This window comes from Emydura macquarii, unplaced genomic scaffold, assembly GCF_026122565.2.
Source record: "Emydura macquarii macquarii isolate MOO-44397 ecotype Brisbane River unplaced genomic scaffold, CSIRO-AGI_Emac_v2 contig_1790, whole genome shotgun sequence".
Classification (NCBI taxonomy): Eukaryota; Metazoa; Chordata; order Testudines; family Chelidae; genus Emydura; species Emydura macquarii.
Genome location: NW_027131927.1, coordinates 4,018,812 through 4,041,793, shown reverse-complemented (window position 1 = coordinate 4,041,793; position 22,982 = coordinate 4,018,812). Strand labels below are relative to the sequence as shown.

General features: G+C 50.9%; 1 protein-coding gene across 1 annotated transcript; it reads left to right on the top strand.

The window, feature by feature from the left end:
• Positions 1–2,600: 2,600 nt before the first annotated feature.
• LOC137159070 (galectin-4-like) lies at positions 2,601–11,734 on the top strand. Its single transcript, XM_067557253.1, has 5 exons — positions 2,601–2,627; positions 4,577–4,774; positions 6,122–6,291; positions 9,989–10,196; positions 11,603–11,734. Exons 1-5 carry the CDS (start codon positions 2,601–2,603, stop codon positions 11,732–11,734), a joined length of 735 nt encoding a protein of 244 aa, XP_067413354.1.
• Positions 11,735–22,982: the final 11,248 nt, after the last annotated feature.

The window sequence follows — 22,982 nt, the reverse complement described above, 5'->3', positions numbered from 1 at the left end:
CAAGACACGAGTGCCCTCTAGTGCCCAGTGGTAGATAACAGACACCGCCACCCTCCAGGGGCGGCTCCTTTGAGCAGGTTGGTTGTTGATTAACATCGGTTCCCTTCTGACAGTGACTGTCCTTCCCACTCCGCGGGCAGACTGGGCCCCTCTCAGCTGCTGATTCCCCCTTCCGCCCAAATTTCTTTCCCTGCAGCCATCTTCCCCCCTGAAACTGCCACCCACAGCCCCCTCCTGTCACCTCCCACCACTGCCTGTGACGAGTTGGGGAATCTGGCTGTTACAAGGTTGTTATATGAAATCAGGGCAGGCTGGAATAACTCGGTATGGATGTGGATTCCACCCTCTGCTGACAGGGGCTGAAGCCCAGACTGGACAAGGAAAAATGGAGAATCACTAACCGGAATGACAGTATGCTGCCCCCACAACAGCTGTGCTAAGGAGGTTGGCTAAATAACGTCATTAAATGTGTTTACAACTTATTGACAGAGGAATCAAGGAGAATTATTAACACATGACTGGTGTGGAGAAAGTAAATAAGGAAGCGTTATTTATGGCATTAAATACTTGTAGGACTTATTAATGACAGAGGAATCAAGGAAAACTATTAATACATCATGACTGGTGTGGAGAAAGTAAACAACACGTCCTTATTTACGCCTTCTCATCCCACAAGAACTAGGGGTCACCCAATGAAATGTACAGGCCGCAGGTTTAAAACAAACAAAAGGAAGTATTTCTTCACACTATGCACAGTCAACCCGGGGAACTCCTTGCCAGAGGATGTTGTGAAGGCCAAGACTATAACAGGGTTAAAAAAAGAACTAGGTAAGTTGATGGAGGATAGGTCCATCAGTGGCTATTAGCCAGGATGGGCAGCGATGCAAAGCCATGCTCTGAAGTGTCCCTCGCCTCTGTTTGCCAGAAGCTGGGAATGGGCAACGGGATGGGGCACTTGATGATTTCCTGTTCTGTTCATTCCCTCTGAAGCACCTGGCATTGGCCACTGTCAGAAGACAGGATCCTGGGCCAGCGGGACCATCGCTCTCTATAAAACCACACATTTTTAGAAAAATCATTTTATGCAGTTAATACATTTCTAAATTACACAACCACACAAAGGCCACAAAGTATTAGTGCTAGAGAGAGACACTCTAACTAGAGAGCTAGCTCCACACGAGAGGGGACAGCCACCTTTCAGAGAGGACTAAGAAAGTTTTTAAAACAGCAAGAAAGGAAAAAAGGCCAAGAGAAGAGGGGAAAAAAAAAGATGTGACTCTTACTCCACAGACTGTTACTGGTCAAATGGTACAAATCCTGTTTTGCCCCTTGGCTGACCCATTCAGAAGGTATTCTTTAACCATGGGGCCTCTTGGGGAATCACATGTCATACAATGTTAAAAGGCACCACGCTTTCTGGAGTCACACTAAACCCAACAATTTCGTGATTTATCCACTGAGATTAATTACCCCGTATTTTTCCTGAGTCACTCTGAGCTTTATTGAAGCGTCTAAATGTGTCATTTGGAGCTAAAACCCCCATCAAAAGGCCCATGCATGTCAATGGCTTGATCAGGCTGCACCAGGAACCAAACTTCCTCTTTCTACATAACAATGTCAGCATTTATCTTTAAAAACTGAGAGACAGATCCTAAAGAAAGGCAGGCCTCGTTTTTACACCACTGTCCCTTATTCCATTTGTTCAAAGTAAAGCAGTTCTTTAAACTCAAAGCCTTTTATACTGATTGGTAATTAGCATCTCTTGACTTTCGCTGGAAAGAGACCTGCCCCTGTAAGCCCTGTAACACCAGTTTACAGGCTATCATTTGTCGCGTGGGAAGATTTTGGGAGGCAAGATCGCATCCTCATCCTTTACAATACAGGAGCTTTACAGGAAAAAAATAAAAGTTTCAGAAACCCAGCTATACTTTTGTGATTGCGTGAAGGAGAGAGAGAAAAACTGGCCCCCTCTGACACTGGTAGCTGAAGAAACATGTCCCCCCCCAGAGCCCTTCCTCCTTTCCTTTAAAATGCAGCTTTAGCAAAATAATGTTTTCCTCATAGGATTAAAATTGAATACAAGGAGAATTGAAATGAAGGGTTTCCAAGCCTTACTATCCCCATCTTTTGAAAAAAAAAGTCAGAGCATGTTTTTACGTTGGATCTATACCCTTCACCGGCGGTTTTCAACCTTTTTTCATTTGCAAACCCCTAAAAAATTTCAAATCAAGGTGTGGATCCCTTTGGAAACCTCAGATATAGTCTGTGGACCCCCAGGGGTCCGCGGACCCCAGGCTGAAAACCACAGTGTGTCTTACACGCTAGAGAAGCCAAGAACAGGAAATTGCAGTTTCTTTTCCTTCCATGATTAAATAATTATTTTTGCAGCAGCGAGACAGGCCTTTGTCATACCTCACGCTTAGATAAGTTTAGCCCAAACAATCACCTAGTATGCAAATTCCTCTGTAAATCCCCCACCCCTGCCAGCTGCTAGCAGCGTAGGGGCTATGACACACGGTCAGGTTGTTCTGAGTTCAAGCTGACAAATCCCAGCTCATTACAACATTTTGGGTAACACTGATACGGAGATCTCTGACGCAATGCCAGGGCACGGGCGGAACGTGCAGGCAAGACGATGCTTCCGGGAAACGACCAGCCCCATTTCTCAGGGGCAGCACTGAATATAAAGTGCTGCCTCTTGCCCGGTCCCTTCATCTCCAGCAACTCCTGCACTGCAGAGGGTGGATGGTGGCAGCAGCAGCAATGGCTCTAATTCCAGACAGGCCGGTGAGTCCCTGGCCCTCCTCGACTTTGCTTGTCTTATTCTGCTGCAGCCACATGCCTGAGATGGGAAAGAGCGAAAGAGAGCGAGGGGGGCATCACGGGCCGGGCTGTGACGGAGCCAGGGTGGGCTTTCTCGCTGGACGTGCCGGGGCACGCAGCAACTGGGAGCTGGACGGCTGGGTGGCCGGCAAGTGGGGAATGAATTGGCTCTGTAATATGGAGCCGGGGGTGGCGAAGGGGTTAGATCAGCCGCCGGGAAATGCGCAGAGGGGGCTGCCCGCAGCCGCAACATTCGCACTAGCGTTTTGGGATTAGCACAGAGCAGCTTTGCATCTGGATAGTGACATGCACAGGCACGCAGGCACGCGGAGGGAGGCACTGAGACGCGGACAGAAACATGCCCCTTCCAACACCCAGAGGCGCGCGCGCACGCACAGACCCACACACACAATCCCCTCCCCTTCTACACACACACACACACACAAAATCCCCACCCCGCTCCACATACACATACACACACACACACACACACACACACAGACCCACGACTCTCCCTGCCCCCCCCCCACAACTCCCCCATGTACTCACAAGTGCCCAGACATACACAGAGGTACGGTATGGATGCAGAAACCTGCCCTCTCCAACACCCAGAGGCGCACACACACCCAGAGACACACAAACACACACACACACACACACACACACACCCAGAGGCACACAAACACACACACCCAGAAGCTCCCCTAGAAAATGATTTAACACCCCAGACAAATGCCGGCTCCTTCCATTCAACCCAAGGGGTCGCTCCCTTCTGAAAAGCTGAAGCAAATAAAGTAAGTGCCTGGATTAGGTGCTGTGCAGCGCTGTGGGGGGTGAGGGGGAGCTGCTAGGGGTTGAGGAAGCCTCTTCCAGGGGGCTAGTCCTATGGAGGGCACGCAGCACATAGGCCGCTGAGCGAGAACAGCCATGGGGCAGTGACGGAGGTACAGCACCCTTCTGCCCGGGGAGATGGGCAGGTCCAAGGGCCAGCCTGGTTCAGAAGCCGCTGAGCCCTTTAGCCCTTCCCCTTTAGGGGGAAAGCAGCTAAAAGGAGGGGACGTGAGCAGCTAGGGACGGCTGCACAGCCAAGCTGGGGGACCGGGACTTTCCCAGCAGGGAGAGGGAGCGTGGGTCAATGCCCTGAGCACTCACTCAGCAGTTTCTCTGTCTCAGACCATCCCATTCAGCGCTGCCCTGCCGGAAGGGCTCCCCCCACACGAGTGGGTGAAGATACAGGGCTCGGTGCCGGAGACAAGCAGAGGGTGAGCACACATTCCCAGGGATTCCCCTGTGTTCCCGGCTGACATGAGGGGACGCCCACAAGGCAGCGAGACGCCCTCGGTCCCGTCCCCTGGCTCCGATGTGTTGTGAGCTCCTTCCCCAGGGCGGTCGCTTCCCCTGCCCCATGGTGCATGCCCCAGAGCCGGCGCCACTCCCCGGACCGGGGTGAGATCACCCCACCCAGCGCTCCCCAGAGCAGACGGGAGCAAGCCGGCTAAAGGAGATGGGCCTGGATCGCCCTTCCGGGCGCACGTCCCCAGCTCAGTCACCAGCCCCTTTGCAAAACCCAGGTGCATCAGGGGCAGGGCTGGGGACAGATGCTCGGGTCACAGGTCCCCAGCTCAGTGCGAGAGGCTCCCTAACCAACGCCGGAGACAGGGCTGGGAGCAGGGTCCCTGAAGCTGGCTCCAGCCTCGGGGAACCCTGCTGCGGGAGGTGGCTCAGCCAGTGCTGTCTCCACTCCAGCTTCCAGGTGAAGTTCCTCTATGGTCAGTTCCACGGGGCCAACGTGGCCTTGCTCTTCAACCCCCGCTTCGAGAGCTCGGCCCACATCGTCTTCAACAGCTTGGTGGAGGGAAAGTGGGGCACGGAGGAGCGGATGGACAACAGCCCCCTCCGCAAAGGGAAGAGCTTCACGCTGATGTTCACCGCCAACGCCAAGGAGTACAAGGTACGTGGGGGCTGAGGGTCAGGGCTTAGGACACCCCTTCTGCATCAAGGCACTGGAGGATGCCCCACGTAGCTGAGTGCGGGGAGGGTCCGGTCTGCATCCAGCGAGAGAGGGGAGGCCTCCGGAGAAAGCTGCGACGTCACGGGCTTGTCTATACAGTTTACTGTGCACGGCACTGGCATGCGCTCGTAGTGTGTAGTGCAGAGATAGCCATCCCGTGTGTGTGCTATGTCCCGTTTCAATCCGTATCACCGCATACCCGTGACAGGGCCTTGGTGCGTACTAAGCGCACGGCCTTCGGGATGGGCGGCCCCAGATCCTTCGTTTCACTGCTGAGGGTGTTGGGTGGGGAGCGGAGCGGCGCCCGCAGTGCCCCATGGGACGCCGACGGGGCGAAATGGAAACGTTTTGGGGGAACACGTCCCTTTCAAGGAAATTTAATTGAGGGGGTTACAAATCGACGCGAAGCGTCAGCCTGGTCGAAACGTTTCAAAACGACTTCTCCGTGAGAATTTTTTTTAAATTTTAGATGATAAAATAAACAATATAGAGAAATAAAGTCAAATATATTTAAAAAACCCAAACCAAAATGTTCCTATTGACCCCAAAAGATATTTGGTTTTTGGAAGTTTTGACTTTTCCAGCTGATCAGGACTGGATTCTCCCCTCCCACCCCCTGTCCAAATGTCAGAATTTCCTGAAGATCAGAAATTCCAAGTGTTGGCCAGCCATAGTCAGGAGGTGATAGTAACCACAACAATGTTTTACAGATGGGCAGACTGAGGCATGGGGGGAGTGACTCGCTCAAGGTCACCGGGCAGGCTAGTGCGCTACCCACCCACTAGGCATTACTGCCTCCCAATGTAATTTTGGATTGTGGAGCCCCTGCTCAGGCTGGGCGAGATGCCTGTCCACCCACCCTCCTTTCCTGGAGCCCTGGGAAGGCTCATGAAATGATTCCTGCGCAGTCCCATGATCTGGAGGGGGGTATGTGGAATTCAAATGGTGCCCCAGCCTCATGCTGGCCCCTCTGCCCAAGGCGAATTGTCCCCTTGGTGTAGGGATGGGCTGGGCTAAATGTCCAGGTGAGCTGAGAGAATCCAGCAACGGCAAAGCTCATTGCACCTTCCCCACCTGCACTGCAGCCTCTCCCCAGCAGGGGTGTGCGGTCTCAGTGGGTCATGACCCAGACCCCACTGGCCGCCGGACCCTGTGGCTTTTAGGGGAACAACGTCCAGCAAGCCCCAGACATAGGCCCTGGCCCAGTCCTTCCTGCCTTGGGAGGATGTCCCAGGCCAGTGGGTCAGGGCCCCGTCCCCTAGTCTGACACTGGCTGTTCCCTCCCAGGTGACCGTGAATGAGCATCATCACTACAAGTTCCGCCACCGCCTCCCGCCGGCCCGCGTGCGCTTCCTGGAGGTGGACGGCGACGTGAAGCTGGAGGCCGTCAACTGGAAAGGGGGCGGCAGTTACTCGACGCGCTACGCAGAAATGCCCGGGCGGGGAGCCTCCCGTGCGTATTAGCCGGGGTGCAGACTCGTCCCCCCGGACCCGCCCTTAAGAAGACGGCAAACACCGAGGTCGCTGAGCTGGACAACGGGCAGGAAACCGCCATGGCGAGGGCCTGATCTGTCCCTGTCACTGCAGTCTCTGAGCCCCGCAAACCCCCGGGGTCTATCCTCACCACCTCCCGGAGAAGGAGGGACTGTTCTCCCCACTCACCGTCCAGAGGGCCCTTGGAAACAACAGCCACCTCAGCCCAGGCCGGATTCCCAAGACAGCCCCGCTCCCAAATAGGCATCAGCGTCAGAGAGTGATTTCCTGGACGTCTGGCCCCACCTTTGGGTGCCGAATTGTGCTCTTGTGAAGGTCTGGCCTGACGTGACTTGCCCAAGGACATACAGGGAGCATAGAACAGAGCTGGGATTGAACCCAGAGCTCCTGAGGCCCCAGCCCAGCCCCTCTTCTCCCTGGGGTAAATTCCCGGAAGCAGCTGCAGCCAGCGTTGGCAGAACCACAAGCATCAGCCCAGGGAGCGACAAGGTCTCCAGTGAGCTCCGCGTGACCATCACTGGACACCTCAGTGACTAAGGCGGGCGTGTGGAGGTGCAGAGGTGTGGCCTGCAAACTTGCTGTCATGTCGCCTTCCCGCTTGCTCCATTTAATAATTAAAACCATCCTCTCCAAACAGTGCACTTAGTCTAATGGGGACCGTGTAAACCTCCCTGGCTAGCCATGAGTAACTAACCTGGCTGCAATAATACATCTCTGCCCTGCTGCATCCATGCACTGCCAGTGTCTTGTTTCCGAGAGCGGTCGGTTTATTCCATCTCACTGAGACAGGAAGGAATCCCGTTCGATTTTAATTTTGTCCAAACTCCCACAGGGCAGGGCTGTTCTCCGCAGCCCAGGTTTTCAAACGTGGGTGCCTACAGTTCAGCTTTACCCGAAGGATGCAATTTTCAAAAGCAACTAAGTGACACAGGAGCCCACAATTAGCTTCAAAGATTTGTCAAGACAGGAGCCGCTAATGTATCCATTATAATCTCAATACCCGGGTCACTCGGCGAACTCATCGCATTATATTTTCTGCCACAGTGCAGCACAAACTGGAGAGCTGCAGTGGCAAAAGCTTTGACCCTTAGTACAGCAAATAATCAGTGCTGACTAAACAGCTAGGGGAAAGCGCGTGAGGACTTAGACTCAGAGACTCTAAGGCCAGAAGGGATCATCGTGATCATCTAGTCTGCCCTCCTGCATGTCGCAGGCCACAGAACCTCACCCCCTAATCTCTGGCTGAGTTACTGAAACCCTCAAATCATGATTTAAAGACTTCAAGTGACAGAGAATTCACCATTTATGCTAGTTTAAACCAGCAAGTGCCCCATGCTGGGTGTAAACCACCCAGGGTCTCTGCCAATCTCACCTGGGAGAAAATTCCTTCCCGACCCCAAATCTGGTGATCAGTTAGACTTGGAGCATGTAGACAAGATCCACCAGGTGGACCCCTGGGAATGAGTTGCTACAGAGAATTCTGAGTCCTCCCCACCGAGTGTCCCCTCTCTGTCCGTTGGGGATTTTTGCTACCTGCAGTTGCCGATGGGCCCGTGCCATCGTAGGCTGTCCCATCAAACCATCCCCTCCATGAACTTTTCAGGCTCAGTCTTGAAGCCAGTTAGGTTTTTTTGCCCCCACTGTTCCCCTTGGGAGGCTGTTCCAGAACTTCACTCCCCTGCTGGTTTAGAAACCTTCACCTAATTTTGAGCCTAACATCCAGAATAAAGGCTGACGTAGCCCGGCAGAGTGAGCAGATGTGCGGGAGAGGGAGCTCAGTCATATTCTGATTCAGACTTTGGAACTGTTAGCAAAGGTTCAAGGAAAAGGCATGAGACCAGTTCAACGCCACCGGACAGCAGGAGACGGCCTAGGCAGACCAGAAGGAATAATCTGACGACAATGAAAGTTGCCCAGGAGTGACTGGCTTTGTCTAGATTAGATAATAGGGTACAATTGGACAGGTTTCATTTCTCCTAATCCAGATAAACCCACCGAGGGCAGAATTTGGCCTTGAGGAATCTATTCTGGTGACGATGCATGAACCAGGAAGAACCTCAGAGCCCAGATTCTTTGTGGGACCGATGATTAGAAAGCACATTTTACCCTCTTGTTACATGTAGGATGAATTAATTTGGTCTGGAGCCCGTGGGACAAACATGGAGCCCTGCAATCCTTGCAGGCACTTTTCAGAGCAGACCTGCACTTTCAACCTCAGTTCCTTTATGACAAAACTCTACGGTGGGGTTAATGGGGCTTCTGCATACCGGGGCCCTCTGCCCCTTGTATAACGTTCCAGAACAGGAGGCTTCCAGCCACACAAGGGGGACCATGACACACACTCTTGACCAGTGTATTACACCAGCCAGGTGTACTATGCACTTGGGCAAATTACTGAGCGAGGTGAGCCATCTAGCCCACCAGAGGGCCCTGGAACACAGTACATTTCTCTCTCTCTGATAGGGAAAAATAAAGAACAAACCTGTTCTGAGGAATGTCAAACTCAGATCAGGGATAGTTCCAGAGAGGTAGCCGTGTTAGTCTGTATACAGCAAACACAACGGGAGTTCAGTGGCACTTTGTTAGTCTTTAAAGTGCCACAGAACTCAGATCAGGGATGTGTCCCCCGTGACTGAGATTATCAACTCTTCCGGCCAAAGGCCATTTTTTCATTGTGTCCGTACAACACCCCTAGCACGCTGAATCCGCAAAAAGGCGACCAAGGAAAGGTTGTTAAGAGGAGATTATTGGGACCCAGGAAAGATTTCCATAGAAAGAGAGATGGGAAGGATTACAAAGATAATTTAGAGAAGAAATGAATAAGAGATGACACAAGAGAGGTACACGATGTAATGAAAGGTTTAGAGATGGTAAATGGGATGCTCCTGTTCATCTTCTCTCATAAGACAAGAACACAGAAACAGTCCATGAAATGAGAAAATATCAGATTTAAACTTGTTGCCTAAGAAACACTTTGTTTGATGTAAGACGCTTGGGAGAGAAAAAGGGAGAGATCAGCCATTGGGGGTGGGCTGTGCAGATTTCAGGGATGAGTTAAGAGGAGTTACAGAAATGCCTTTAAAAATGGCTGCTATTCACATCCCATCTCTGCTCCCCATGTGTGCGGGTTTCATCAGCGGATCTGGATGACTCATTTACTCTCTCCCATTAGCCCTGTTGGGAAAAAGAGACAGAGTCCCACATCATCAATGGAATCACTGGCTGCTTTTTTGTTGGAGGATCTTTATCACGGAGGTTGACGCAGAAGGCAGGTTTGACAATAAGGGGTTTGATCTGAGTCAAACACCCACCAGGGAAAGGGTTTCACCAGCCAGATAGACAATTGTAACCAACATAGAGGCCAAATTGCGACGTAACAAAAGGAGAAATGGTGGGAACCGTCATCCTGACACCAGAACCCGACGGGAACTGCTTCTTGGTCTCTGGCTCCGTGAAGCTGGTGGGGGAACTCACACCAGCTTCAAGGCAACTCCGGCAGCTCAGCAGCATGGGGAAAGGCAGAAATCCAGCGTGGGAGAGAGAACCCATGGTCTAATCCATTTCCCAGGTTATACTATGGGCAGGGGGTGGGGAGGGACCTGCTCGTCCTAAAGTCCTCACAGGCCCCTTGGTCACTACTTTCCTCATCCTCCTGTCCAGGTTTCAGGTTGACTTTCTCTGTGGCGGGGACAGAAAGGGTGAAATCGCCCTTCACGTTAACCCCCGCTTCGAAGAGGGCATGGACGAGGTCATTTTCAACAGCTTCCTGAGCAATGAGGGAGGCAAAGTGGAAGAGGAATGTTACAGCCATTTCTGCAAAGGGAAGGACTTCCAGCTGGGGTTTGTCCTTACTAAAAACTGCTTCAAGGTACAGGGATGTGAGCAGGGCAGAGCCTCTGCGTCAGGGACTGGAGACAACTCCCTGTTGGGGACGGGGAGGAAGGATGGCGATGAGATGGGACAGGAGCCAGGGAGCAGATGAGCAGGAGGCCTGGCTACGGAGATGTGGTGAACCCCTGAGACAAGGGGAAGGATGAAGGGCTGGGGAAAGGTCAGCAGGAATGACTGGCCCTGGTGCAGGGCTGAAAAGCATTTGAGGAGCTTGCAGCTGAGGGTGAGGGCTGGAATACATTGGGGTCTTTTTGTTACTGCTAACAATGAAGCCTCACGTAGGGAGACTTTGTGGAGCAATTGAACATGCTGTTTGAGAGTTTGCTGAGTTGGGTCTGGAGGAAAAGTGGAAAGTGAGGCCAGGTGGGGAGGGAACGGGGACCCTGGTACCGTGCGGGGCTGGGAGTTGTGCGCTATTCCGGTGGTTCTCAACCAGGGGTACGTGTACCTCTGGGGGTGCTCAGGGATCTTACAGGGGGTACATCAACTCTAGATATTTGTCTAGTTTTACAACAGCTACATAAAAAGCATTAGCGAAGTCTGTGCAAATTACAATTTCATAGACACTGACTTGGCTATACTGCTCTGTATACTGTACCCTGAACTGTAAGTACAGTTTTTATATTCCAATTGATTGATTTTATAATTATATGGCAAAACTGAGCAATGTGTCAGTAATAGGGGGCTGTGACACATTCCTAGTTTTAGGTCTGCTTTTGTAAGCTAGCAGTTATTAAATAAGGTGGAACTTGGGGTACATGAGACAAATCAGACCCCTGAGAGGAGCACTGTAGTCTGGAAAGGTTGAGAGCCATTGATCTGATCTAGGCTTCGGGGGACGGAGGGTTGGTTCCCTGCCTGGCCTTAGACTAGGGAAAGTGTCAGTTGTAAAATGGCAAAGAGCTGTTTGTTTAGGAATGTTTGGGGGTGGGGGGCGCACCTGGCATGAGCACAGGCTCTCCTCCCTCCTTCTCCCACAATCCATTTCCTGTGTGGGAGGAGCAGGTGGTCTCTGAGCTCCCAGCCACCTTCCATTCCTGCCCCAAGACCCCAGTTCCTGTTGGTTCTGTAGGCAGGGTGGGATGAACACCCGATCCCTGCTTCTGTTCCACTTCCTGCCAGCCAGGGCGAGCACGGTGGGAAGCAAATCCCTGGCCTCCATGCACCCTGCTCAGTCCTGGTGATTGATTTACTGCTCCCACTCGGCAAACATCCACGGACCAACCTGAGATGGCAAAGAGCCTCTGACCAACCTCATCCCGCAAAGAACCATCGTCCTATGGTCTGCCCAAGACCCATGGTTTCTAATACTCCCCTTTACTGACCAGGTGATTGTGGACAAAAGCTACTTGCGTGACTACTCTCAACGTGAAATCCCTCCAGGGGGCCGAGGCGGTGAAGCAAATTGATATCTTCAAAGACAGCAACACCAGCAGCGCTACATCCCCTGGCTCCAGCTACGGTGTTTCTGGTGGTGATGTAGGTGGCACCCACAATATGCAGGCAGTGAAGTGACCACTTACAAATGTAATCAGGTTGCTGGGGAATGAAGAGGGGCCACCACACAGGCCATTCTGTTCCACCCACCTCTAACTGGGGCATGCTTTTAAATTGATAAAATAAAAACAATGGTGGCTGTTGATTTTAAATCAGGGAAGCTTGATCCCAAATAGAGTAAACTCTGCTGTAGTAAATGCAGTCACTCCTGTTGTCTTGAGTAATGGTAATTTATTCCTGGCTTCTAAAATGGGTCCAGGAGCAATGGGCTGGAAGGAGCGTGGCCCAGGGAATGCAGTCTGGGCAGGGGCCACCTGGGTTCAATCCCCAGTTCTTGGAGAGAGTCTGATTCATGGCTGGAGCAGAGGGTCTGGGATTCAGGAGTCCTAGGTTCTATTCCCAGCTCTGGGGAACATGACCAAGAGGCCGTGGGGCTGCACAGCTGTCGACGAGCACTTCATTTGCCCTGCAGAACCTTCCTCACTGATGCAGAGTGAGAAAGAGCCGAGCGTGGCTCTCGTATGCCACGAAGTTTGCAGCGCTGGCACTTGGGGCAAGCCCTGTTGTTACTTTTGATCTGAGCATGCTTGACACAGAGACCCCAGGGGGATGATAAACAGGAAGCCTCATAGATTCACTTTTTAAGAGGAGAAGTTCTAGTCAGGAACACTCAGGGCCCAAGTCTCCATTGCCAGGCACTGGCGCTGTCATTACACCTGTGGAGGGGGGGAAGGTGTTAATGGTGATGGAATAAACGGCCCCCAAAGAGTCAAAGGTGTTAACACGACCCAGTCAGTGTCCAACATTAAACAATGTATCCAGAGACCTCAGCCTGCTTAGTACCACGGCAAACCCACCATTCAACAGCCTCTTTGCCCCTTAGTAGAGAGACGGAAAAGGAGGAAAGCAGTTAAAGCATTTGAGATGTAAAGTGGTAAGCCAGGCTTTCATTTTATCAGCATCCCTTGACCCCTTTTCCCTTCAGCCAGAGAGAATTCTTAGGGGCAAAACCACCCTTTAAATGGCAATAATGATCCTTTTCAGGGAAGAGAGACATTAACTGAGACGGGCTGAGCCGTTGTAATTGCTGCTGTTACAGTCCAACCCCATTTCCTATAAGACAAATACACAAGAGGGGAGAGAAAAGAAAAGCAAAGACAGAAAACACAGCTTCTCTCCCTGGGGTTGTGTCTCATTATGTCACCTCGCTGCTGAAAAACACAGGCATGCTAGACACAGACTGAACCGGTGCCAGCAACGGGCTGTTTCAGGCATTTCTTTCAGCTGCCTCTCTGGTCACAGCCTTAGAGCAGTGCTGCAAAACATGCAGTCGTGGCCAGCTAAGCCAGGCTCTTCTTAGAGAGAAGGCAAAAGAAAAGGGGGGGAAGGACCCCTGCTCACCACAGCCCCAGCCACCCCAGAGTGCCGGCTGGGCAGTCGTGGGCGGAGTCCTCAGCACCCAGCGGTTCCAGCTGCCCTGATTTCCTGCCGGGTGGCCTGAGCTGTGCGTGGCCCCAGCTGCCCTGGAGCACCAGCAGGGTGGCCCGAGATGCATGTGGCCCCAGCTGTGCCAGTCAGTGGCCCCAGCCTCCCAGGAGCACTGGCCGGCCAGCCTCAGCCATGACCATCGGCGGCCCCAGCTGCCCCAGAGCACCAGCTGGGTGGAGTCCCCATGGGCAGCCCCAGCTGCCCCAATTCCCCCCCAGACGGCCTCAGCCACCCTGGAGCACCATCTGGGTGGTCCAAGCAGGTGGCCCGGCCCAATGGCTGACTTGGCCCCCTCCAGCTCCATCGTGTTTGGGGGAGTCTGAGGGCGGGAAGCCACGGCAGGGCCAGCAATGTGCAGCAGGAGGCAGGGCCACAGCTGGCTGTTGGGAAGGCTAAGCCTCCCCAGGCTTATACTACCCAGGGCCCATGTTTATATGTATCGAAGGTTAACTTGTTTTCCTTAGGAGGGAAGATGCAGAGAGATGCTTGTAGTAGATTGTGATTTAGAGACGCTCCCTAGCATGGGACAGTGTTGTGAATTGGGAGATGCGCCCTACATCAGATCTAACTGCATGGCTGCTCCCTGCCACACTCCTCCTCCGAGGCGCAGGCCCCTCTGTTACTAAAGTGCTGTTCCTCACTCCTTCCATAGTTTGCTGTTTAACAAACCCCCAAGATGGTTACACTGTGGTTGGCACAAGCGGCTCCAGGGAAGGGACATGAGCCAGGCCTGCTCTCCAGGAAGCCGCTGAACCCTGCCATCTGACTGAGGATGATGGATCATTTCTAGCAAGTCCCGCGACCCTCGCTCTGCGAGATCCCGGCCAACGTGCCAGCAGTGCAGGAACCGAACTGCTCCTTGCTGCACCTGTCCTGGCCTGTGTCAGGCTTCGCGAGGGGGGAGTGGATCTGGCACTGAAGAGGACGCTTTAGCCAGGAACTCGCTGCAGGCACCTGTTGTAACAGGCAGAAAACCAGGTGTCGCCTCGGTAGCTGCTCACAGGTTCCATTGGGATTGCCTTTTATTGGACATGAGCTGAAGTTGATTTTTCTTTCATCGTCTGCGCTGTACGGGTGGAAGCTTTGCAATGTATTTCTATGGGACTGGGAGGTATTACCCCTCAGCTCAGGGCTGAGAATGGATGGAGCGGGGGCGGGGGGGGGCGAGGCCCACATTTTCACCTGTCCTAGCACAAATGACTTCTCTCTTCCCTGGCCCTAAATGAATCTACAGCAGTGCATGCCACAGACAGCCAGACAAACATCCAACCAAAGCAAAGCCCTAAATCCAAGTCCTCTGTAATTGACAGGAGTGAACCACTGGAGCAGAGAGCGCTACTGCCTTTCCCTGCCTCATTTGCTCATTGCTGCAGCCACTGGAATGAGTCACTTTTTTAATTCCTGAGAAGACCAAGAACTAGCCCTTGAGTGCAGCCCTGGCTGCTTTCCCTGCGCAACACTGAAGGGCCAGGGTTGCGAGGGGAATGAAAAGATGCACCCTATAGGGCATAAGAAATACAGGGCATAGGAAATAAGATATAAAGCTCACTATTAATAGTTAGTAGCATGTAGTCCTCTGACATAGATGCAGATTGCTTTGCAAACAAGAATTGATCCCTGAACCCTAAAACTAAAAGCCAAGAAGCTAAAATGTTCAAATGTAGCTCTCTCAAGGGAGGAGCCTAAACCCCGCATGCACCTACATACAAACGGCCTGCTTTGAGCTGTGGGTGTTCAGCGTTTCTCAAAAGCACCAACTAACCAAAGGGTCCAATACAGACTGCAAAATGACCTGTGTGATTAAGGCCGAAGAGGCTGCACGCAATGAAGGCAGGTTTGGTATCTAATTAGTCAGTTGGTGGTTTCTCAAAAGCCAGCCACTTTTATTGATGCCTAAATATGGTTTGGTAATTTGGGCCCTGGAACTTCTGCAATTTCCCTTGTGATTATTTCTCTGTGATGGCAGTCCAGTGCGGGCGAGTGCCCACCTCCGGCAGTGGGAGGCACTGTAATTCTTCTTTTCCACTATCATATGCAGAGCTAGGAGCTTTTTTAAGAGGGATTTGTGGCCCAGAGAAGAACTTAGTGTTCCTGCAGCAGTGATTGAACTGATCGCCTTAGACCTGGACTCACCTAGGGACTGTGTCTCGTCTAGTCTATCTGAGGTGTTTGAGTGTGTCCAGGTGCCAAACACAAACCAAGAATTGCTCTGAAAGTGTCCAGAAAGGAGTCTGCTCTCCTCCAGAACTGCCTGTGGCCATTGTTACTTAGAGTTCTGTTTCTTCTTCCCTCCATCTGACTCTTCACTGCATCCTTTTCAGTGTCTGTGCATTTGGAGCAATACCAGTTCTTCTGAAGCCTTTCTTCACAGGGAAGGTTTCTGACAAAAGGTGGGTCTCGTATCTTATTTTGAAAACGGCCAGGATAAAGTTCATCCCAATTCTCATATTATTGCATTGTAAATACTTGGCTACATCTGGTGCCTCTCCTAGAATCTAGGCATCTCACATTAACTTAAACAAAACAAAAAACCCCCCAGCCTCCCGTGTGCTAGATGAATTAATCAGATTTCCAGTCACACAATTCCACTAACATTCTTCTCCACCGCACACCAACCGCAAAAACCCACCCCCTCTCCTAACTCCTAAAGACTCCAACAACTTCATCCCCATCTGGCAACTTAGTGACTTGTGTGCCTCTGGCCACATTTCTCTTCTCTTGGTCAGTAGTAGATTTTAACAGCTTCACTTCTGCGGTCTCTGCTCTGCGCCGGTGGAAAGCAGACACTGTCCTATCCAACAGCACCATCTGCTAACGAGCCAGAGAACTGCACCAGCTTCAGACATTGTGCAATGAAGAGTCAGATACACTGTGGATCTCTGTAACTGACTTATTTCAGAGATCCATTTTTTATGGACAAGAGCAATGGTAAATAGAGGTGGGGGTGGGGAATTTAAGGGTAAGGAAAGGGTAGACATAATGCCCCAGCAATAGCCAGTTTTTCAAGTTACTCTGCAATTTCCTTCTGTCTTCTAGTGAAATGGAGGATGAAATCAGTGCGGCTCTGCAAGCCCTTCCGGTAACAGTTTTGTAACAGATGTTTACTGCAGGAGTGTTCGTTTCACCTTCTTTGGAAGGGAGCAGCCGTCAGTGCGGGGAACGGAGTCAGATGTAATCATTCATGGGGTGACAAGGTGTATTCTCGGTGCCTAGTGCTGTGAAAAGTTAGAAGCACTTTGGATTACTACATTTTCCTTTCACTGCACCTCCCATCCTCCCTCACCCCTCAATGCAACCAAAAAGGGGTCCTGGGTGGAGTGGTTCTGCAGGGCTGGACCAGATGGACATCAGCTCATGCCAATGCGGTCAGTAAGACTCAACAGTAGTCAGAGAAAGGCCCTCCTCTGCCTGTCTGCTCCGATCCAGTGACTCGGATTTTCACTGCCACCGCTGCTACGGGCTCAGTGGGGCTGCTCTCAGGTCAGCCCTGCACCGCCTCTGCTAATGCGGTCTGACTTTGCAGCGGTGCCTGTTCCATGCCACTGCTGCCAGCCCAGCCCCACCCCGCCCCATAGGATCACGCCAGACCGGGCTCAGAACCAGGCGGTGAACCCAGCACAAAATAAGGCCCTTACTCAAGGGTCCTTACTCTTCAGGATAGAGTACTCGATCTCTTCCCAAACCAGAGTCCACCACCAGTGAGCTCAGGGTGAGCCCTTACTCCCCAGCATATCTTGAACAGTTCCTATGCCTGCTCAAGAGTAAACCACAGAACAATCTATTATTGTCTCACCGTTGGAACAGACAGACAAATTCCCAACTAAAGCCAGAAAACACAGTTAATGGAATTATGGGTAAACTACACAGCTTTTGTCCTTCTCCCATATAGAGGGAGCAGAGCGTTTTAGGGGGGTTGGAAAATTTAGGCTGAGTGTAGAGAAGCCTTCCTGGCAGTGAGATCTCAGGCTGCGGAGTCATCTGGAAAAAGTGGTTAGCAGTGAGTTGGCAAAATTTGCAGATGATACAAAACTACTCAAGACAGTTAAGGCCAAAGCAGACTGCAAAGAGTTACAAAGGGATCAAAACTGGGTGACTGGGCAACAAAATGGCAGATCAAATTCAATGTTGAGAAATGCAAAGTAATGCGCATTGGAAAACATAATCCCAACTATACATATAAAATGACAGGGTTTAAATTAGCTGTTTCCACTCAAGAAAAATCTTGGCGTCGTTGTGGATAGTTCTCTGAAAACATCCATTCAATGAGCAGCGGCAGGCAAAAAGCTAACAGAATGTCGGGAATCATTAAGAAAGGTATAGATAATAAGACAGAAAATATCCTATTGCCTCTATAAATCCATGATACACCCACATCTTGAATACTGCATGCAGATTTGGTCACCCCAGATCTGCAACAGAGATCTGCAAAAAAGATATATTGGAATTGGAAAAGGTACAGAAAAGGGCAACAAAAATGATTAGGGGGATGGAACAGCTTCCATATGAGAGATTAATAAAACTGGGACTTTTCATCTTGGAAAAGAGATGACTAAGGAGGATACAATAGAAGTCTATAAAATCATGACCGGTGCGGAGAAAGATAAGGAAGTGTTTTTTACTCCTTATCACAGAAGAACTAGGGGTCACCAAATGAAATTAATAGGCAGTAGTTTAAAACGAACAAAAGGAAGTATTTTTTCACACAACACACAGTCAACCTGTGGAACTCCTTGCCAGAGGATGTTGTGAAGGCCAAGACCTTAACAGGGTTTAAAAAAAAAGAACTAGATAAGTTGGAGGATCGGTCCATCAGTGGCTAGTAGCCAGGATGAGCAGGGATGCAAAACCATGCTCTAAAGTGTCCCTAGCTTCTGTTTGCCAGAAGCTGGGAATGGGTCATTTGGTGATTTCCTGTTCTGTTCATTCCCTCTGGAGCACCTGGCATTGGCCACTGTCAGAAGACAGGATACTAGGCTGGATGGACCATTGGTCTGACCCAGTATGGCCGTTCTTATAGCCTTGCAGTCAGGGCACTAGCCTAGAACTTGAGACACCAAGGTTCAAGTCCCTACTCTGCTACAAATACCCTGTGTGACCTTGAGTAGGTCTCTGGGCCACAATTCCCATCTGTACAATGGGTGCTGTGAGGGTACAAATTGTGAGGTGCTCAGAGATGATGATGCTGGGGACAAGAGATGCACCTAAGATAGATGGCTCGGGAACCAGTTGTGTTGGCACTAGGCTCCCTGGGACTTCCTTCAGCCTGAGGCAATCCCTAGCTAACGGGATGCAGCCAATCTCTGCTTCCTTTTCTCCACCCACTTGAGTTAAGTGAGTTCTAGTGTTTTAACGCGGGACTAACGTACCTCGGTGGTGCACTTTGCCTGTCAAGTAAATATCTACGTTTCCAAAACCTGTCAGGGAGATGGGGAAAACCAGAGTCTGTCATGATCATGATAATCCAGTTCCCTTCTTGCACTCGTTTGCAGGCTCAGCAAGGCAATGCTGCTGAGCGCCAGAAGATACTGACTGAGACCTTAGCCAGGGGTGAGTGTGCAGTGAATCAGACTTGAATGCACGAGGCCCTAAATCCCAGGGTCTTGATTTGACATGGACTAAATTGTCTGCGATAAGGCTGCCTCTTGTTTTGGTTACCCGCAATGTAGTTCTAAACTGCAGCATCACCCTGGCCCCTCGCTGCGGGAGGCGACACGGTGGCGTGGTGGAGCTGGAAAGCTGTTCTAGCACGCTGCAGCTCCATCGCACCACTGCAGGTTACCAATGGAAGCAAACTTACTTCAAAGATTCCTGATGCTGAACTCAGAACGGCTGCAGGTTATACCTTCATGAATGAAATGCCCGATTCTTCATCATCCTGTCCCTAGCACAGCCAGTCATTGGTAGTCATGCCCCTTCTTTACTCTAGTAGCTAATTAAAGTTCTGTGCCAGGGGATGTTCCAACTGAATAAAACTGGTGATAATCAGGTATTGCTTTGATGCAGTTTTGTTCATTTACAAAGAATGAACAAGGTCCCATGTCTCTGTACGCAGCGGGAATCAAATAGCAGGAAATAGCTTCTTTTGCTCATTGCACCAAGAAAACTATTCAGCCTGCAGCCTTGACCCAAAAGCCTCTCCCCACGTTTCCTCCAGGGTCGGACACCCTGCTTTCAGCTGCTCCTCAGACTGTCTGTGTTTCTCTCTGGTCCTCCATGTTCTGCCTTCCCACACACCTGCACCTACCCAAAACAATACTCAGCAAAATCTCCTGGGCATGTTCGCATCCTCCGTTTGTCTTCTGATCCCACCCTGACAGTTCTATTAACTGAAGGGTACATTCGCACCACGTCTCAAGCAGGCCTGTGACTGATGCCGTCACCAGTACTTCTCAGCATAACAGAAGCATATTACATCCTCTTTGCACCAGTCTAACTGATGACAAGACGCAGGGCCATGGTGAAGCAGGCTGAAAGTGCCCCACCACCCCCAGGTATTTCTTTAGTTGGCAGAATTCCCACCGACTTCAACACAGGCCTGAGCTCATGCTGTGAATACTGACAAGTTGGGCTTGTCCAGCGTTTCCCACTGGAAATGACTGGATGGAAAATCAGGATTTTGACTCAACGAAAGAAGCATCTGCTTTCTGTCAACCCCCTCCCCCCCCAAAAGCACCAAACCCCAACATATTTCAGCCCAAAACTAAACTGCTTCAATTCAAAATGGCAGCACCCATGCTTCATGGGAGTTGTAGTTCAGGCATTTTATATTCCCATTTTCCACTGTGGGCTCATTGGTCAGTCTCGCTTTCCCATGATGCACCATGGCCATGGAATCCTGTGACAGCCCCCCCCACCAAGAGGAGAGAAAAGTGATGCATGATGGGAGATGTTTAGCCAGAGAGCCAACCCAAGAGGAGAATGGGAGCATAAGATACGTGATGAGCAGAATTAGGCCTTTTTTCTCCTTACAAGGGACACGAAACATCAAGAAACCCCATGCCCATCCAAATATGACATGGAGCATTCGAGGGGGAGGGTATTACCTTCATTTCTGTTCTCCAGTGTGTTAGTGGGATTGAGAGCTCTGCTTCCCCTACAAGAAAGGGAAAGTTAACCACAGCTATCATTTCTTCAATTCTGGTCCCTACAGCTGCCTTGGAAAGAAAATCAGTTCCTGTTTGCAGAAATCCAGAGATTAAGTGAGTTCAGAAGCAAGGGAACGTGTGACTGAATCCTGATCCATCTAGTTTTGTCCTGCCCAGCAACCATCAAGGCAACAGCAAAAGTGAAATTATTCCTGATTGCTTCTGTGCTAATCAGATCTGCATTAGGCACAATGATAGGTGTCAATTTATATTTAAAAACCTCCCACGTTTTGTTGCAGAAGCTGGTTCAAACACAGGAATTTCGACTGGAGACCTGTCAGCAAATGATCCGCCTCGCTGATATATCCTTTGGAAAAGGAAAGTTACACAGAAGTTAAGATCCCATGGCTGAGGACTGGATGCTGGGTAACACCAAAGCAAGGTCTTGGGGCTGCTCTGAACAGCCTGAGGCTGTGATGAGGGTTTGAAATTGGCATCTGCTGCCTACTTGCCAAGTTGTCATTAGGTCAAATCTACACCGAGTTCCAAACAAAACGTTAAGGGTTCGGCTGCTCTGGGTTCTCTGTTTTGTCTGGATAGTGTTGGAGGCCCTGCTGCGATAAGACTGGTTTGAAGTCACACTCCAGATGTGGTCCCTACTTTGTCAAGTCTGGTTTGAGCCTGAGCATCCCTGAACTGTGAGAAGTTTGGCTTTGGATCTGGCTCTAAGAGCTCGGAGAGTAGGACCAGGCACCATTTTGACAAGCAGTGTAAATGTGGCTAACATCCGCTCTATGCTGATCTGACTTAGCCATGTTTAAAGCCTGCCTCAGCAAACCCAGCCCAAGGTCAGAAGGAGTCTAGCTGGGACAGGAAAGGTACCTGGATCCAAGCCCCAGACCAGTCTTTCAAACACAAGGCCACCCCCAGCCCTGCTCTCCAATCTCACTTACAGGACCAGAAAGGGTGGGGACAGCACCCAGCCTGCCTGACCCCTAGAGGGTTAGAGACACAAGGCCCTTGAGGGAGGGGAAATGGGATCTTCATAAGGATGCCAGGATAAAATGAGGTGGCAAATGTGGTCTCTCAAACTCCCTTATTCAACCCCACCTGCCTGGCTTGCGATGCCAAATGCCCATTGGATGCCCGTGCGCATTGGTGCTAAAGGCCAAAGGAGTCGAGACATCCCTGCTACTTCCATCCAGGAGCTAGTGATGCTGGGCTGTGTTCACTCCATGCGCCAGTGCAGAGTCGCAAGCTGTAGGGGGCATATGCTGGGCTGGCCCAGGCACATGGGGCAACGTGATGAGGACAGGGAGAATATTTAGGACTGACATGGGAAAGAGAAAAGCAACCTCATCTTCATGTGCACCAAGCTGTGTTATCCCTTCACATGGGGGATCAGGCAGCTAAGAATGGGCAGCTGTCCCTGCAGAAATTCAAGCAGCTTTGGTAGAGGATTGAACAATGGAAGGTAGGTATGGATCAGGCAGGAAACAGGGGTTCAAGAGCCCAGGTGCTGGAAGCGGTGTGCATTTGTATCCAGGGCTGATCGCAAGGTTCACAGAAATGCAGGCCTGGAAGGCACCTCAAAAAGTCATCTCCCGCCCCGTTTGATTGGCCACTGTCAGTCAGGATACTGACCTGGATGGACCATTGGTCTGACCCAGTGTGGCCAATGCAGGTGCTTCAGAGGGAATGAACAGGGCTATTAGTGAGTGATTCATCTCCTGTCATTCAGTCCCAGCTTAGGGCAATTGGAGGTTCAGGGACACCTGGCGCGTGGGATTGAATCCCTGACCACTGTGGCTAGTAGCCAGCGATGGACCCGGCCTCCAGGAACTTCTCATTCTGTTTTTTAACCCTTTTGAACTTTTGGCCTTCACAACATCCCCTGGCTACAAGTTCCATAGTTTGATCGTGCAGTAATTCCTTTTGCTTGTTTTAAACCTGCCACCTATTAATTTAATTGGGTGAGTCCCTCTTCTGTGAAGGGGTAAATAACACTTCCCTAGTCACTTTCTCCTCACTGTTCATGATTTTATAGACCTCTATCATACTCTGCCCCCGTCTCTTTTCAAACCTGAACAGTGTCTTTAATCTCTCCTCATCTGAAAGAGCTTCCATCCCCCTAATAATGCATTGCCCTTCTCCACCCCTTTTCCAGTTCTTGTATGGCACAGCTGGCCTGGGCTCTTTGGGAAGAGATGGTGGTTACCACCAAGGGCCATATTCTAGGGCACACTGTTTGCCATAGGGTCACAAGCTCACAGGGAAAAGGAGCATCCCCGTTCCAGATACAGCAGTAGCAGTTCCAACCCAGAGCAATAAAGGCTGGAGTTCTTGCAGTGGAATGTTACCAACCAGAAAACTATTGTCCACTCCAAGCCCCTATTCCTTTCACTCCAAACATTGCTCTCCCCTGCTTGGCACAGAATTGGCTGCACACGGCCTCGGGCAGCTTGGAGTGATGAGGAACTTATCGAAGGGTAGAGGGGAATCTGCTGCTTCCACAAGAGGGGCTCACTGTGGAATCTGGGCAGAGGAGGTCAGTGCATTGTTTGTTTTTTGACCAATTAAAACAGCAGCGGCAGCTGTGTTAAACATTTGGAGCCACATTGTTCAAGAGTTCGCACCTAGTGTGCACTCAGCATGCTGAGCTTCCTCCTGAAAACCGAGCCCTAACGGGGGCT